We start from the raw sequence: 15,132 nt of genomic DNA, 5'->3' as shown, positions 1-15,132 counted from the left end.
ATCCAGCCTGAGAGTTGAAGCAATTTAATTTTATCGGAATCCAGGATACAACAAGAAAAACACCCAAAACCACATGGAGACAGAAGACGAGACACAACTCCCCCACCTCCCCCCCTGGCCCTAGAGTGGGGACAACGTGGGAGTGGGACAGCGGGGGGAGACTTTGAGCCTCAGTCCAGCCCTGCAGGCTCCAGGCCTACGGGGGGAACAGGGCAATGGGGGGGGGGGGGGCGGGGAGGGGCAGGGCCCAGCCCCCACGTTTCAGGGGCCCAAGAGAAGGCCCCCCTCAAAGGACTCTGCCCCCTCACCAACACCCCTGCCCAGGGGCAGGCAGCCCACAGCAGCACGGGGGCCGGGCCATGGACACATTCATGATTGAGAAGCAGCTGGAGAGGAGGAGGAGAGACACGATTATCTGGGCAGAGTCACTTGGGGGGGCGGGGGGTGGAGTGGTAGGTGGGGCCCGGGAGGGCCCCATGGGCCAAACCCTGAGGTCACAGGAGGGGGCCCAAAGCGGGGCTAGTGAGTGAGGTCCTGAGTGAGTGGGTCAGCGGCCGGGCCCCTTTCTCCCGCTGCCTACAGCCCCTCCAATACTGCTGCCAGGGGGCGCCCACCTCCGGGGAAACGGGAGAAGAGGGTGGCCCACCCCTGCTGCAGACAGCCAGGTGGCTGAGGCCAGGAAGGCAGGCCTGGCCAGGCCTGGGCCCGCCTGCCCCAGAGGCCTATGGGAAGAGGACGGGTCAGGGATGGTGGGGACAGGGGCTCGACCGGCTCAGATCCGAGATGGCGTCGCGCGTGCTGCGTCCCCCAGGAGCTGGGGTCCTGCGCTGGGGGCCAGCGACTCTGGTTAGACAGGAGGCAGCAGCTTCTCAAGAAACTCCTTCACGGCTGCCATCTCCTGGGGGTGGGTGAGGAGGGTTCGTGAGGGGCTCCCAGCCGGAGGGAGGAGGGAGGAGGGAGGGGTGGGGTGGGAAGTGGTCCCCCATCACCGACCTGAGGGCAGGAGCTGTGCATGACACCTGGGTACGTCTTGAACTGGACCCTGGCGGGTGTGACGACGGACCGAAGCTTCTCGGCCGTCAGGGCCCCAAACCGTACTGGAACCATGGGGTCCAGCTCCCCGTGGCACTGCAAGATGGCCAGGTCCTTGGCGCTGCCATTGGCTGCCTGTGGGCCAGACGGGGCTCTGAGGGCAAAGCCAGTGTTCGGCACGGTCCCCGAGCCGCGAGGAGACCCAAAGGCCAGGAGGGGACTCGTGGAGACACTCACCTGGGGGAAGGCCCGATGCAGAGGCAGCCAGCAGCTCAATGCCACGATGCCAGCCAGGGGGTGGGGACAGGTAAGGGCCGTGTAGAGGGACAGGGCCCCGCCCTGGAGGAAGGAGAGAATGACAGGTCATGAGGGCACAGCTCTCCTACCACCCCCCACCCCTCGCTCTCCCCTCACCTGTGAAAAGCCTCCCAGGACGATTCGATTGGCAGGGATCCCATTCTTCATCTCGTGCTCAATCAAGGCCTTGACTGGGGGGGAGGGGGCATGACTGGGTGGGGGGAAAGCTGCTGGAGGGGCCCAGGGAAGGGAGCCAGATACTGCCCAGCGCTCTCCTGGGGGGCCGGGGGGGGGGCGGGGGGAGGAGGGGGCTGCTGAGGAGGGACCGGGGCCTTACTGTTCTCTGCTGCCTTCTTGATGCCGGCCTCGTCCTCTGGGGCATCAGGACTCAGCCCCATTAGGTCAAACCTGAGGGAGGAGAGGCGTTGGCAGCTACTGGAAGACCCTGGCCAGCCCCCTGCAGCTCTCTCAGCAGCCATCCCTGCCCCTGCAACTCACCAGGAGGGCATCACCATCTTCATGTTGAGCGTCACAGGGATCCGGGGTCTGGGGAGGGGCGGCGAGAAGGGCCATCACGCTCAGAAGGGTGAGGGAGCCACAGCAGAGAGCCGGGAGGGGGCAGAGTAGCCCCCGGGGAGGGGGGCCCCTCCCAGCAGGCGAGGCCTGTGTTTAAGGTGTTGCCAGGCAACCTGCCACGTGGGGCCGGAGGCTGGGGCTGGGGCATCAGCAGACAAGCAGAGCCCGACACACTGCGTGACGGGGTTCCAGCTCGGTCGGTGAGTACTTGGGGAAGGGGCACAGGAGGCCCCTGGGTCTAGGAGGCCTTAGGGCTGGGGGCTGGGGCCGCGGGCTCCACGGGAGTGAAGGCTGAAAATGGCACTTCCGACTGCCCTGGGCCCGGGCCCAGGGCGCAGCTGGCAGGAGAGAACAGGCCTGGGACCACAGGACCACCCCCCAGCTTATCCCCATCCTCAGCCCCTCCCTTGCTGGGGTGACACTCACGCATGGGGACAGATGTACTTGACGTGAGGGAGCCGGATGGTGGAGAGGGCGTCAGCCCAGCTGTGCCTGTAGGAAGGAAGGGGAAAAAGGCACCGACGTGGGGAGGGGGAAAGGAGGGCACGGGCCTCTCTAATCCTGCCCACCGGGCCCTTCCCCACCTTCCCAAAGAACACCCCCTCTCCAGCTCACTTACCCTGTGTCTCCAAGTCCGTGTAAAAAAATAACCTGGAAGAGGGTGAGACACGGGGAGGTGGAAAGAGGGCAGTCACCCCCCTGCTCTCATTCCCCCTCTGTCCTCCAACTTCTGGCCACCCTCTCACCCCCGAGGGCCTAGGGGGAAGTACAGGAGCAGCCAAACAGATTACTACCTCGCTGCCGCCTGGCTTCAGGCTGCCCCCTTCTCCGCACTGCACCTCCCTCTTTCCCACACGCCCCCTCCAGCCAGTTACCGGCAGCAGCCGGCCTGGGGGCCGCCCGGGGTGGGAGAGGACCCTTACCGCAGCCGTTTCCCGCTCAGCTCCAGACACAGTGGCAGCATCGGTGAGCAGGGGCACAGACATGGTGTTACCACACATACACTGCAGGGCTCCACGGCTGGGGCCTGTGCAAGTTCGAGGGAGTGGTCAAGAGCAAGGGAGAGACTCCTGACACAGGAGAAGAGCCTCAAACCCAGGGCCCACTCAGGCCGTCAACCCCCCAAAGCACCCCGGGTTCTGTCCTGGCCACAAAGAAAAGGCAGGAAAGAAGTCTCGGGCCACAGGGGGTAGGAAGTTTGCCTCTATTCCAGGCTGAAAAGCAGAGGCGGCCACCCTAGCGTCCCCGGTTCTGGTCCACCCCTTAGCCTGAGCTTGCTGGAGAGGGGCAGAAGTAGGGCTTAGGGACCGTGCGGGAGGGGAGGGGCAGGGCATCCCCTGCTGTCGTCCCCCCACTAACTGCCTCCTCCCTGCTTTCCAATCATCATGCCTCTAATAGAGCCCCTGGTCCCCTCCTCCCCAACTCTCAGCCCTACTGGGAAACGAAGGGGGGCGGGGGGGAAATGCCAGAAAAATATGCTTTCAGCCCCTACCCCCAACCACCCCACACATTTTCTCCCACCTCTCTCCCATCCAGCCCCACCCAGCCTTCACAAGCAGTTTCCAGCTCAGCCGTTCGCAGAGCCCCGGGGGGCTGCCCAGGTCTCCAGGAGGCGCACGAACTCCCGTCCACCAGCCGTAACTGGCGCCCCACGCCCCGCTGAACGGTGCTACCTGCTGCTACTGCCCCTGAATCCAACCGGGTCCCCCGGTTTGACCATGCTCTGGGGCTCCCAAACACATGAAAGAATGTAAGGCTGGCGGGCTCCTCCCCGTCCTTAGCATCCTCCAAAGTCCCCAGAAGCTTGTGCAACCTGTCCCTAAACGCCTGCCCTTCCCAGCGGCGCCCACCCCTCCTGCCTTCCCCACTGGTTTCAACCTTCCATCTCTGACCCTGAGTGCACCTCTCCACGTGGGATCCCTCACCTCTGACCCTGGGGTCCCTCTTCCCACATGGGAGATGCACGTTTCGTCCTAAGCTGGGATTCCCTTCCCTCCTCACTGGGAGACTTCCACCTCTCACCCCAGGGTCCCCTCTCTCAAAGTAATGCCTTCCCCGCTGACCAGGGAAGGGAGCTCCCCACGGTAACAACTTCCACTCTAATCCAGGCTCTCCCACTCCCTACACTGGGAATGTCTGTTCTGACCAAGGGTCGCCCCCTTCTCACAGTGACATTTTCTACCTTGACCCAGGACCCTCTCTTGTCCACAAAGGATTGTTCTACTTTTGACCCCGTGGAGCCCCCGCCCCACAATGAGATCTTCCACTTCAACCCTAAGTCCCTCCCGTCATAGCCCGGCCGCCTTCTCTCCCCTCTCTCCCCCCAAAGTCCCCAGGACTGGCCAGCGCCTCTTCGCACCTCACTCCCCACCCCCATCCCTCTCAACTGCGGTCCCCTCCCCACTCTCCGGGACCCCCGCGGTGCTCCGATCTCCCCCTCTCCCCCCCACCCCCGTGCCCTCCCTCCGCCGGCTGGCCCCGGACGAGGGTACCTCCACTCCCTGGGGGTTTCGAGACCTCTCGGGCGATTCTCCTCTTTCTCCTGCACAGACACACTCTCTTCCCCCTCGGCCGCCCCCGCCGGAACTTCCGTTCGAGTCCCGGGAACCCAGCCATCGCGCTGCCGGAAGTAGCCTGGCCAGCAGTACGGAACCCGGAAGTGGGCGTCGGCGATCCGCCAGATAGAAGCTGCCATGTTGGATACGGTGGGGCCACTCCCCGTAATGAAGCCACGGAGTTACCTGCGGAAGCTAGACAGCGCGTCGGTAATCCACGCTTGCTACCACCGCCCGTGCGCCTCCTGGAGGAAAGCTATCCGGAAGGAGAGGCATACCTCTCCTAGCAGTTTCCCACCTCCCGGTCTTCATGGGTGGCACTTCACCGTGGTCTTGGATATCCACCACTGACCTCAACGCCCTGTTTCTGGATGGAATCATACTCAGAATGATCCAGGATGTATCGTACACTGGAGGGATGGAATCGTATACTTAAGACAACCTTAGAGACCATCTAGTCCTCCAGTCTTACTCTAAAGATGAGGAAACTCCCACTCAGAGCGGGGAAGGAAACGGCGATCTCAGGACAACACTAATGCTGCCTCTCTGCACCTGCTTCCTGAGCTATAAAACACGGTGATAACCACTACCTTGCCTCCTTCACAGCTTTGCTGTTAGGCTCAAACGAGGTCGTGTGGAAATGCTTTATACACTGTAAAATTGCAGTGTGAGGATGTAATGACCAAAAAGGACCCTGGGAAAACACAGGTTACATCAGGACAGCTGGACAGGCATTGGCAGCGTTGTCTTAGCTCTGCCCCCCACAAGCAATGCCATGCAGACGGTGCACAAAATACCACCGATGAGCTCCAGTTGTTAAGAACAAAAAAGGCTTCATGTTGCTCCCATTTTGCTCCTTGCTGCACTGATAAAGTGGAAATGGGTTCAGGGTCCACAGAAAAGCTGGAAAGGGAGGCAAACTGAGCCGAAGGCCACATCCGTAAGAGAACACATAGACACCTGCAAACAGATGAGTGACACTGGTACCTCAGCAGCTTAGGACTCATTCTCCCAGCGTAACCTACAGTTTTTCTTTGAACTGAAAGAACACTGTAAACCTGGGAACTCAAAGCACTTCTCCCAGGCTGAGAGGCAGTTTGGTCTTAGTGTTCAAAGGGCCACAAAGAGCCTAAAACACCAGGATTCTGAGCAGGAAATCTTTGAGTCCTGAGAAGTGCAACAAGCCGAAGACCCAGACTGGATGTCAGAAAGGAAGAAGTGCACGGAGACCACATGACTGCCCCCCACATAGGATCCCTGCCAGGTCTGCTTATGGAAGAGTAAACAATTCCTCCTATACTACCCCCCCCCCCCAATCGCCTGAGATCCTGGGGCCCTTCTTCACATCCTGGAACAGATACTTCAGAGTGAAGCTTCATATTCAGAAACCCAGTCCCAGGGGCTACCTGTGATTAGATTTTAATTAGTGGAATTAATGAAGGGATCGTCTGCTCTAAGATTTCTAACTTTACTCTTCCCCTACTCCAAATTTAAAGACATAGCCTATATTTTTATCTCCAAAATGATCCAACTGAAATAAAGAGGCTGTGGCTGACGAGTAGGTCCCTTAGTGCATCAATAATCGTGTTTGCACTCTGGGTGATCTCAGGATTCATTTTAGAAATCTTGAGGCTTGACAAAACGGTGGTGGCAGGCTTTCCGTTGGACAGGCTGGAGAAACAGTGTGGGCCAACACTTTCAGGAGAATTCTCTCAAGAGGATCAGGTTCAACACTGATTCCCATTATCCACTGTTCCTATTTTCTACAAAGGAGAGAATACTGACCATCTCCGATCTCATTTTAGATATTTAAATTCTCTCCAATTGCTGTCTTAACAAAATTGAAGTCCTGAGGTCTTGGGTCTGCCATGTGCTGTTCACTTACTCTCCTTGCTCTCGTTTCTTCTGGTGAGTTCCAGAATCTGTTCTCCCTTGTCTTTGTAAATGTCACTCAAGTTATTTCCTCTCATGAGAAATGGGACATCAGTTTGTAACTTCACCTTCCTCTTTACAAAGTGTGGGTGGGTGGGTGTAGGAGTGTTTTTAGTCCACTGTATCTTTCCCGGAGAAATGATCTAGTCTTGAATATATATCACTGTGGCACTTATGATCTACCTAGTACAAAACAACACATTTCAAAGTTCCACACAGTTCCTGTAAAGTAAAATTTTCATCAGTACTGCCAAGAAATCAAAAGAATATACAAACATGAAGTCCGGCAAAGATTTATTAGGAAGCTTATTAGTTACGGTGAATAAAAAGCCATGAACAGAAAAACTGAGATCTCCAATTTCTGGCACTGCGCTTATGACACTAGTTAGAAGCTAATAAACATTAAAGATGTCCCAAGGGGAATCTTACCTAAGTCCCAACCTTATCCAACCAGGATAACTCACAAACACAGAAATGATGCCCATGCTCTCCCCAGACTGCTTACCTAGGCAGTAGAAAGACCTTCTCCTCAAGCTATTAAGCATCATCAGGACATTCCTGCTCTCCTAGCTACCATGGGACACTAGTACATGACAGACAACTACAAGCCGGGCAACTTGACAAGAATGCTGAACGCTGACAGGAAGAAGGAGCAAGCAGGGACAAGTATTTCTAGTTGGAGACCCTCCTGATGGCTAATAGAAACGCAATGCTGAGGCTTCAGAAAGTTTACTGCAGCCCAGGAAACAGTTTCCATGTTTAAAAAAAACAAGTCACACAAAAATCCTGCCACAAAGCAACGAGACGCTTGGGATCCCATGGCCACACTGACTGGAAAGGCAGGCATCATCCAATGACTGCCAGATGCTGACCAGTCCAAGACTCAATTCCTAGGCCCTAGAGAACCACGACTGTCCCTCAGCACCCACACAACCCTCCCCGGTGGTGTGGTATCTTCCATAGGCCGGGTTTCTGCAGCAAAAGCCCCAAAGACACAGCCTGGCAGAGGCTGTGGCGCCAACTCTCTCTGGAACCCCATCTCTTTGTCCTCCCCAACAGGATGCTGCACGTCTTCACTGACACAGCGCCTCTGTGGGAGCCCTGGCCAGCCTTAGGAAATGAAGTGTGTCTGTGGGGTAACCTGATGGACCCTGTGGTCTGCTGGGTTGGCTGAGGCTTCATAATTGCAGATGGTCACCTCGTGTCGTCGAAGCTGCAAGAAAAGTGAGAGGCTGGGTCAGCTGGCCATTTCCCAGACCATACAGTGGAGTCGTCCTTACTCAGGTTCATTTCTGGAAGCCATCTCTTCCCCCTGCTGATACAATCATCCTAGGAAGACTGCAAAGACCATTATCAATGATTCACCCCATAACTTAGAAGATTCATTCCCCCACTATAATGGTGCCACCATGAGAAGAGGACCTTGTCTATCTTATCATCTTCTCTCTAGTTCCTGACACAAGAAAGGTCATCAAAAATGGTGGATAAAGAAAAGAACCTTAAAGTGAAAAAAATGAATTGGTGTCAATTGGGCTACTTCAACTCCCTTAAAAATACGGACAGCCTGGGGTTCCTGGGTGGCTCAGTCGGTTAAGCATCCGACTTTAGCTCAGGTCATGATCTCGCGGTCCGTGAGTTCGAGCCCCGCGTCAGGCTCTGTGCTGACAGCTCAGAGCCTGGAAACTGTTTCAGATTCTGTGTCTCCCTCTCTCTGACCCTCCCCCGTTCATACTCTGTCTCCCTCTGTCTCAAAAATAAATAAACGTTAAAAAAAAAAAAATACGGACAGCCTGCCAAAGGAGATGGACAGTGTGCAGTAACAAAACCAAGGAAAATTATAAACAGACTGGGAGCAAGCAGCGTCTCACCTGCTCTCTTTCCTTTCCCTAAAGTGCCCATATGGCAACACACAGATATACACACACATATGCATATATACCGGGGGGCCAGGAATTCCTGCCCCTTCTTACCTCAGTCCACTCTCCTCTTAGGCCAATATACAAGACCTTTGTGGTATCAGCTCCAAAGTTTTTTGAAATATGAATTGAAAGATGATAGACATTTGAAAAACGAGAAATTCTAGAGAATGAAAGGGATGGGGAGAGAAGACACAGGTTAGAGTTCAATGAATATCTCACCACCGGCTCAGAAACAATTCTAACTCTAACTTGTGGTAACACCCGGGCAAATGTCAGAGAACACTCTGGGCTCTTAGGTCTCATTCTTCCCTTTTGGATAAGCAATCGATTCAGTACACACTGCCTGAGCATCTGCCAGATCCTGCCCAAGGCAGTAAGAATAGAAAAATGAGTCAACGCTGCCCTGCCCTCAAGGAGCGGGAATGAGAAATGATGTATGATCAAGCAGCGATTCTAATGCAAGTTCAGTGCCGATCTCACCGACCTTACCATTAGGAAAAAGAGAGCCAGTGAAGAGCTAAAGTAGTCATGTGTAACTCGGCCTGTTGTAAGCCCACTGTACAAAGAGGAATTCTGAAAACATCTTTCCTAAGACCACCCTAGGAGCTCACTCAGATCTGTCAACTGCTTACAAGTGCAACAGGCCTATGGCTTGCACTGCATCTCTGCCAAAAATTGACCAAGCTGAGGATCAAGCTTCCCTCCACTGTTTTAACTAGTTTCTGATGTTAAGAAAGCAGGAGATGGGCCAAAATTAAACTGCAAGCTCAGTAAGTGCTAATGCATATATATGTTCGCTGCAAATGAACACCTGCTGTTCCTCAGAAGCCAGAGAATGGAAACAGGTTCAGTGCTTACTTTGTAGCATACTCTAATTCTCCCGTAAGATCCCGATTCAGACTAAAGGTCTGATCTGGCTCCCTGTCTGTATCATCAAAGGACATCTGTGGAATGTTTTTGTACCTGAGAAAGGAAAGGGGAGAAAAATCAAGAATGTGCATTATCATATTTTGCAGTTTTTCAAAACTGCCTATTGACTCAACTGCCTTCAGTTCTATCAAAAGAAGATCAAATTTTAGGAATGGCATTTTACTGGCATTTATACACAAATATCTTTAAACCAGCAGGAAAAGAGCTGAGAACTGCAACATAAGCCAGTGGCATCTTTGAGTGGGTTAAGATCACATGAGAAGCAATATACAAAGAGAAGGCTCAAACCAGGTCACACGCAGCAAATGCATGGAGAAAATCAGCAACTCAGCACATTCACACCAAGCTGAGGAGGTTAAACAAAACAGCTTACTCATGGGAGAAAAATAGTTTGGCAGAAACACATTAAACACAGCTAAGAGATAAGAGCAGGTAACTTAACACTCAAGCAACTTTTGTGTTCAAAATTACCCTATACATAGAGTCATCTTACAGTTCTTTAAACACATAGTATCTGCGGGTTTCCATTTTGAAAAGAGCACACAAGGCTGCCAACTCACAATGGGCTTTGGAAAGTCAAGTAAAACTGCTAATGAAGAAATAAATTTTTCAAAGAAATATCTAAGAAACAGCTGTCTCCTCTATAACTCTCAGATTCTAAAGACCTGCGCCACACCCCCACCATCTCCAGAGTGTTTTATTAACACACCCACACAGAAGGGGCCTAGATATTGGCGGCAGGAAAATGCATGTAATTTAAGAAAGCAAGTGTTTGCTTCAAAGTGTTTCTAAGAATGATGCACAGAATAATAATAGTGAACATTTATGAGCAGCATTATGAGAGGCAGCGTAGCACTGTAGTTAAAAGCAGTGTCTCTGGAGCCAGACTTCCTGGGCTTAAAGCCTGGCTCTGTCACTTACCTGCTGTATAATTTTGGACAAGTGATTTAACCTCTCTGTATCTGTTTCCTCATGTATAAACTGAGGATGCCAATAGTACATATCTGATACAGTGATGAGATTAAACTGAATCACTTTTAAGATACATGTACTTAAAAATTTTTACTATGGGAAATGTCAAATTATACACAAGCAGAGAGAAAAATACAATTACTCTATCTCCATTTATCACTCAGCTTCAATAATGAACATTATGCCTATTTCCTATCACCCCCATTTTGTTTGTGCTTGATAGTTTAAAGCAATCTGAAACATTTCACTTCACTCACACATTAGTACATATTTCTAAAAAGCAAAGACTTCTTAAAATACCACTGTTAAAAAGCGATACCACTTTACAAAAATTAACAATTCCTTAACAACATCTAACACCTAGTCTGTGTTCAAATTTCATTAAGTACCAATTTAACTTTTCCAGATGTGTCAGTGGCATGTCATAGTTGAATAGGCAATATTTTTTCTTTATTAATGGTGTATCAGATAATTACATCAGTGATATCTTAGATTCGATAAAGTGTAATATAGGTAAAGTGTTTAGATGTGAGGTCTTATGTAAGTATTTGTACCTGCCCTCCCCAAACTGGGCATTTATTAAGTTCTAGACTTCTTCTAAGCTCTTTACATGTTATAGATCATTTAATTCTCTCTACAATCTTACGAAGTTCCTACTATTACTGTTGTCATTTTACATATGAGAGCACAGAGATAAAGAGAAGGTAAGTAACGCCCCACAGTCATGGAGCTAGCAAGTGGTACAGACAGAACTGGAACCCAAGCAGTTTATTCCAGAGCCCCCTCTTAACCACAATGCAACATGAATTTCTAGTTTTCTCAAGCCAATCCATCTCCCCAGTAAACAAGCCTCCAAAACCATCAACTCAAATGTACTGTTCCCTTAAAATGATTGCATATGTGGGTCTGCTTTCATATTTATGTTTCTAACATTCGAAAAGTGTGAGTTTCTTAAATTTCTCATTTAAACGTTTTCAGAAGAAATTCTTTAAAATGTAAAGTTCTTCTGGTATTTGTTTCTCCAGCACTCAAAAGTTTGCCCCTTCTTTTAGGAAGGCTATGCTGGAATAAGGCAAGCCGTCAAATAGGGGGCACCAGCCCTGGTGGCAACAGATTCCTGTACCGCAAGAGGCCTACGGAACTTTGCTCGCTAAAGGGCATGCACACTCAGATGGAGTAATTCCATGTAAACAAAACACACGCAAAGATTTTTAGCTGTGTGAAATAACAAGGGTAAATTTGGAAACTAACCCCAGGAGTAGAAACCATAAAGACCATTTGAGATCTGCAGCTGGGTTACTAAGGAAACTGCAAAGTCATCAACAATTGGCATTTATAGGATGCTCTCTGGATGAATGGTTGGCACAGCAAAAGCATTTTGAAAAGACACAAGCTGTTGGCCTTCAAGACACTTAATCTAAAAAAGTCGTTAATTCAGGAAGAGATAAGTGTATTCTGATGCAGAACAAGATCAAGATTTTTAAGAGGGGGAGGAGGGGATATTTAACCCAGTAGAAAACAAAAAAAAAGGGGATCATTCTGGAATAAAGTGCTACCAGAGAAAAGAGAACTCCGAGGCTTCTTGAAGGTCTTGCCACTTACAGTCTCATCTCAGAGGGGTGTGAGTCATCGTCCTCTCCCATTATAATGATGCCTTTGAGCTTGACATTGCCTGTAAATCTGCCAGGATGCAAAAGAAGTTGTCAACCTGGGTCTGAACTTCTGCTTAGCTGCGTGACCCCAGGCAAGACCCTTCCCCTTCCTGGGTTTCAGGTGACTCGTGTGTCAGACTTGTACCAGAAAATTTCTAAGATCCTGTCTGCCTCTGGCATCCTGCAATTCTAAGAAATTTACCACGGCTTCTCAGTTATCTTTCAACCGAAACATCTTTACGCTTTCCTCCTCAAACCCACCACACTGTAATCTCCCCCATTTCTAGAAACAGATGTGTGCTCTTGACACAACCAGTGAGTGAATCCTGATAAGGATTCTGGGTACAGCCTATCTAGCCTGAGGCAAACACCAAGGAGGTACTTACGGAATATTAAACAGAAGCTCTTCATCTGCATCACTTTCAACAAACTGGAGGGGATGGGGAGTGGGGAGGAGAAAGCAACAAATATTTGCTGAGAGCCTACAATTTTAGGCATCTTCCACCCTGTTCTACAACTGGGAGTGCAATGCAAATAAATAGTCGACCTCCCTCGGTTTTTCAGCACTTACTACCTTGATGCTAACAAGAATCTACAGGCCATCCTCTCAGAGGGTTCTTAAATGGGGAGCCCATGAATGAACCTACAGGCTCGACGAGCCTGAAACTGTGTGCAAAAGTATGTGCCTACGGGGTCCACAGCTTTTAAATGGCTCTGTGACCCCACAACGGTAAATGCTCTAGACAGGATAACACGCTTCATCTGCCTACATCTGCTGTCTCTGGTCTTCATCAGGTGATATGATCAGGCAGCCACTGGGACTGGTAGTCAAACAGTAGAGAAAACGCCCTACAGCCATCCTCCCGAAAGCCCTGGAAGAGAATGTCGGCTTCGTAAAGCCAAAGCGCCCCTCTCCCTCTCCGGGCCTCAGTTCCTCTACCTGCAAAATGGGGAGACTCGACGCTGTTTCCCTCCCCAGGGGAGGGCAGGTGACAGGCACGGGAAAGCGCTTGGCAAGCGGGCTGTCGTTATTTTTAACTGCAGGACTGAGGCCGACAGAGCAGTCGGGAGGCCTGAGGCCCCGCGCGGGTCCCCGCCTCGCCCGCCCGCCCCAGGCCCCGAAAGGCCCACCTTGGAGCGGTCGGTCCGCTCCTCCCACGGCTTGAAGACGCCGCGGCCGCTGCCCTCGCGACTCTCGTTGAGGCACTGCAGCCGCTCCAGGTCGATGCGCAGGTACAGGCCGTAGGCCAGGCCGCGCTGTTCGGGCGGCTCCTCCCGCTCGGCGGCGCAGCGACAGCCGCCCCCGCCGTGGCTGTGGCCGTGCGACATGGCGACGCCGCCGTCCGCGCGTCCCCTCGGCCCTGCCGCCGCCGCCGCCGCCGCCCGCGCCGCGCTCGCCCCGCTCCGCCGCTAAGCGCACCGCGGCCGCCGCGTCGTAAAAGGCGCCCCTGTGCGGCGCATGCGCCCGGGGCCCGGGGCGGGGGGGGGGGGGGAGGCGGGGGGCGGGGCTCGGCGAGGGCTTGACGTTCGATAAGCGCTTCCAGGTGCAAGGGAGTTCCTGTTGACTCAGGTCTGGAGTCCGCGGTCCTGTTGCTCTCCCCGCTTCCCAGGTGTGGAAACTGAGGCGCAGAGAGATGAGGCTCGTGTTCCAGTAAATGATGGGGCTGGAATTCGAATCCTCTTCCCCATTAGGCTAAAGGCTCTTTTTCCACCAACGTTTTGGGGGAGCTGGTCGCAGAAAGCGTGTACAGCGATTAGGTCCTGAAGGGCTGGGAGCGCAACGTTATAGCTGCTTCCCACGTGCACGTGTAGGCACTGAGAGCGCACACACTCACTTCCGTAACCACTCCATAGTGGGCTTAGCGGTCGAAACCACCGGATCTGAAGACCGGTCCTGGGTCTGCTACTGACACTGTGACTCTGGATAAGTCACTTTCCCCATCCCGAGACTTCGTTTTGTCATCTGTAAAGTGGGAATGATGCTATGTTTCATAGAATCACAGTGAGTATTACATGAAATATGGAAGTGAAAGAACCCAGCACAGTGGCTGACACATGGTAACAGCTGAGTCAGATCTTGGTTCAAATCCAGGCACTGCCAACTTGCTAGCTACGTGGCCTTGGGCAAGTGACTTAACTTCTCTGAGTCTCCATTTACTACTTGTGAGGTGCAAGAATTGGACTAAATGACCTTTAAGAGTCCCCTTGCCGTGTGACATATCAGAGCAGGGTTTTTTGTCAAACGGCTGGTTGTGACCCATTAATAGGTGTTCAAATCCGCTTAGAGGATTGTGACCAGCATAAAAATAGAATATAATTAAAAATTCAGAATATATCACACATTTTGAGTCTCAATTTATAGAACTTCCATTTCAGTTTGGGTTTGAGTACCCAGGTGCAATGCAAAGTGTTTTTCACGTCGTGGGTTGAAGTCAAAAGAATTGGCAGCCACTGTTTAGAGTTGAAATGATTTTTGGATTCAGGGTCAAATGTATTCTTACTGCTGGTGGGGAGAGGGAAAGACGGAGGATGTAGAGAGAGTTATGGGATACTGTGGATACCCCTTGCCCTTCATGTCTGGCTCTGGGGTGTCCAGACAGGAATGGGGGCAGGTGAAATACAAATCAAAAGATCCATCTGTTTAAGTTCCATTTGGGGCGCCTGGGTGGCGCAGTCGGTTAAGCGTCCGACTTCAGCCAGGTCACGATCTCATGGTCTGTGAGTTCGAGCCCCGCGTTGAGTTCGAGCCCCGCGTTGAGTTCGAGCCCCGCGTCGGGCTCTGGGCTGATGGCTCAGAGCCTGGAGCCTGTTTCTGATTCTGTGTCTCCCTCTCTCTCTGCCCCTCCCCCGTTCATGCTCTGTCTCTCTCTGTCCCAAAAATAAATAAAAACGTTGAAAAAAAATTTTTTTTAAATAAGTTCCATTCAAACATATTTTGATGTCCTAGTTCAATTTTGTGTGAAATAGGTGAGCTGGGTTCTGGTTCAGAACCGCACAATGTCATGAATTATTCCTGCTTTCCTATCACAGTTTCAGGCCAGGGGCCTGGCACATGGTAAACACTTTAGTAAATATTTGTTTAATTGAATGATACTCTCAGTAGCCTTTCTTTGGAAAGACCGTGGGACTAATACAGTCCTTACTTACTCAGGATATCTACTCACTTCCGGTTTCTAGCCTGTCATTTTCATCTTTGTCATCCTTTACTGATTTGATTTTTTAAATTTTTTTTAACGTTTATTTATTACTGAGAGACAGAGAGACACA

At 51.7% G+C, this 15,132-nt stretch overlaps 2 protein-coding genes across 3 annotated transcripts; both read right to left on the bottom strand.

Moving 5' to 3' along the window:
- Nucleotides 1-8: 8 nt before the first annotated feature.
- Nucleotides 9-4,554, bottom strand: LYPLA2 (lysophospholipase 2). Its single transcript, XM_003989653.6, has 10 exons — nt 4,398-4,554; nt 2,829-2,932; nt 2,525-2,556; nt 2,332-2,397; nt 1,828-1,875; nt 1,667-1,737; nt 1,447-1,520; nt 1,270-1,371; nt 994-1,167; nt 9-898 (listed from the first exon to the last, which is right to left on the bottom strand). Exons 1-10 carry the CDS (start codon nt 4,519-4,521, stop codon nt 848-850), a joined length of 846 nt encoding a protein of 281 aa, XP_003989702.4. The 5' UTR covers nt 4,522-4,554; the 3' UTR covers nt 9-847.
- Nucleotides 4,555-6,669: 2,115 nt separating this feature from the next.
- On the bottom strand, nt 6,670-13,303 carry PITHD1 (PITH domain containing 1). Of its 2 annotated transcripts, XM_023258302.2 has the most exons (6): nt 12,997-13,299; nt 12,252-12,295; nt 11,816-11,893; nt 9,170-9,274; nt 8,363-8,471; nt 6,670-7,605 (listed from the first exon to the last, which is right to left on the bottom strand). In XM_023258302.2, exons 1-6 carry the CDS (start codon nt 13,192-13,194, stop codon nt 7,504-7,506), a joined length of 636 nt encoding a protein of 211 aa, XP_023114070.1. In that variant the 5' UTR covers nt 13,195-13,299; the 3' UTR covers nt 6,670-7,503. The 2 variants fall into 2 exon arrangements, with proteins under 2 accessions (XP_023114070.1, XP_023114071.1); XM_023258303.2 differs by lacking the exon at nt 11,816-11,893 and having other exon boundaries at nt 12,997-13,303.
- Between the last annotated feature and the right edge of the window lie 1,829 nt (nt 13,304-15,132).

Source organism: Felis catus, chromosome C1 (assembly GCF_018350175.1).
Source record: "Felis catus isolate Fca126 chromosome C1, F.catus_Fca126_mat1.0, whole genome shotgun sequence".
Classification (NCBI taxonomy): Eukaryota; Metazoa; Chordata; class Mammalia; order Carnivora; family Felidae; genus Felis; species Felis catus.
Note: the sequence above shows the minus strand (reverse complement) of the source record. Positions and strands in the feature narration are given on the sequence as shown.

Excerpts from the sequence above, each read along its gene's own strand:
- LYPLA2 (XM_003989653.6), bottom strand. The coding sequence starts at position 4,521 with ATGGCTGGGTTCCCGGGACTCGAACGGAAGTTCCGGCGGGGGCGGCCG. Across the intron at positions 2,398-2,524 it reads CACGGACTTGGAGACACAGG|GCACAGCTGGGCTGACGCCC; the intron begins GTAAGTGAGCTG and ends TCCTTCCTACAG. Across the intron at positions 1,738-1,827 it reads AAGATGGTGATGCCCTCCTG|GTTTGACCTAATGGGGCTGA; the intron begins GTGAGTTGCAGG and ends CTCCTCCCTCAG.
- PITHD1 (XM_023258302.2), bottom strand. The coding sequence starts at position 13,194 with ATGTCGCACGGCCACAGCCACGGCGGGGGCGGCTGTCGCTGCGCCGCC. Across the intron at positions 9,275-11,815 it reads CACCCCTCTGAGATGAGACT|GTACAAAAACATTCCACAGA; the intron begins GTAAGTGGCAAG and ends TTCCTTTCTCAG. Across the intron at positions 8,472-9,169 it reads GAATTAGAGTATGCTACAAA|AATTTCTCGTTTTTCAAATG; the intron begins GTAAGCACTGAA and ends TTCATTCTCTAG.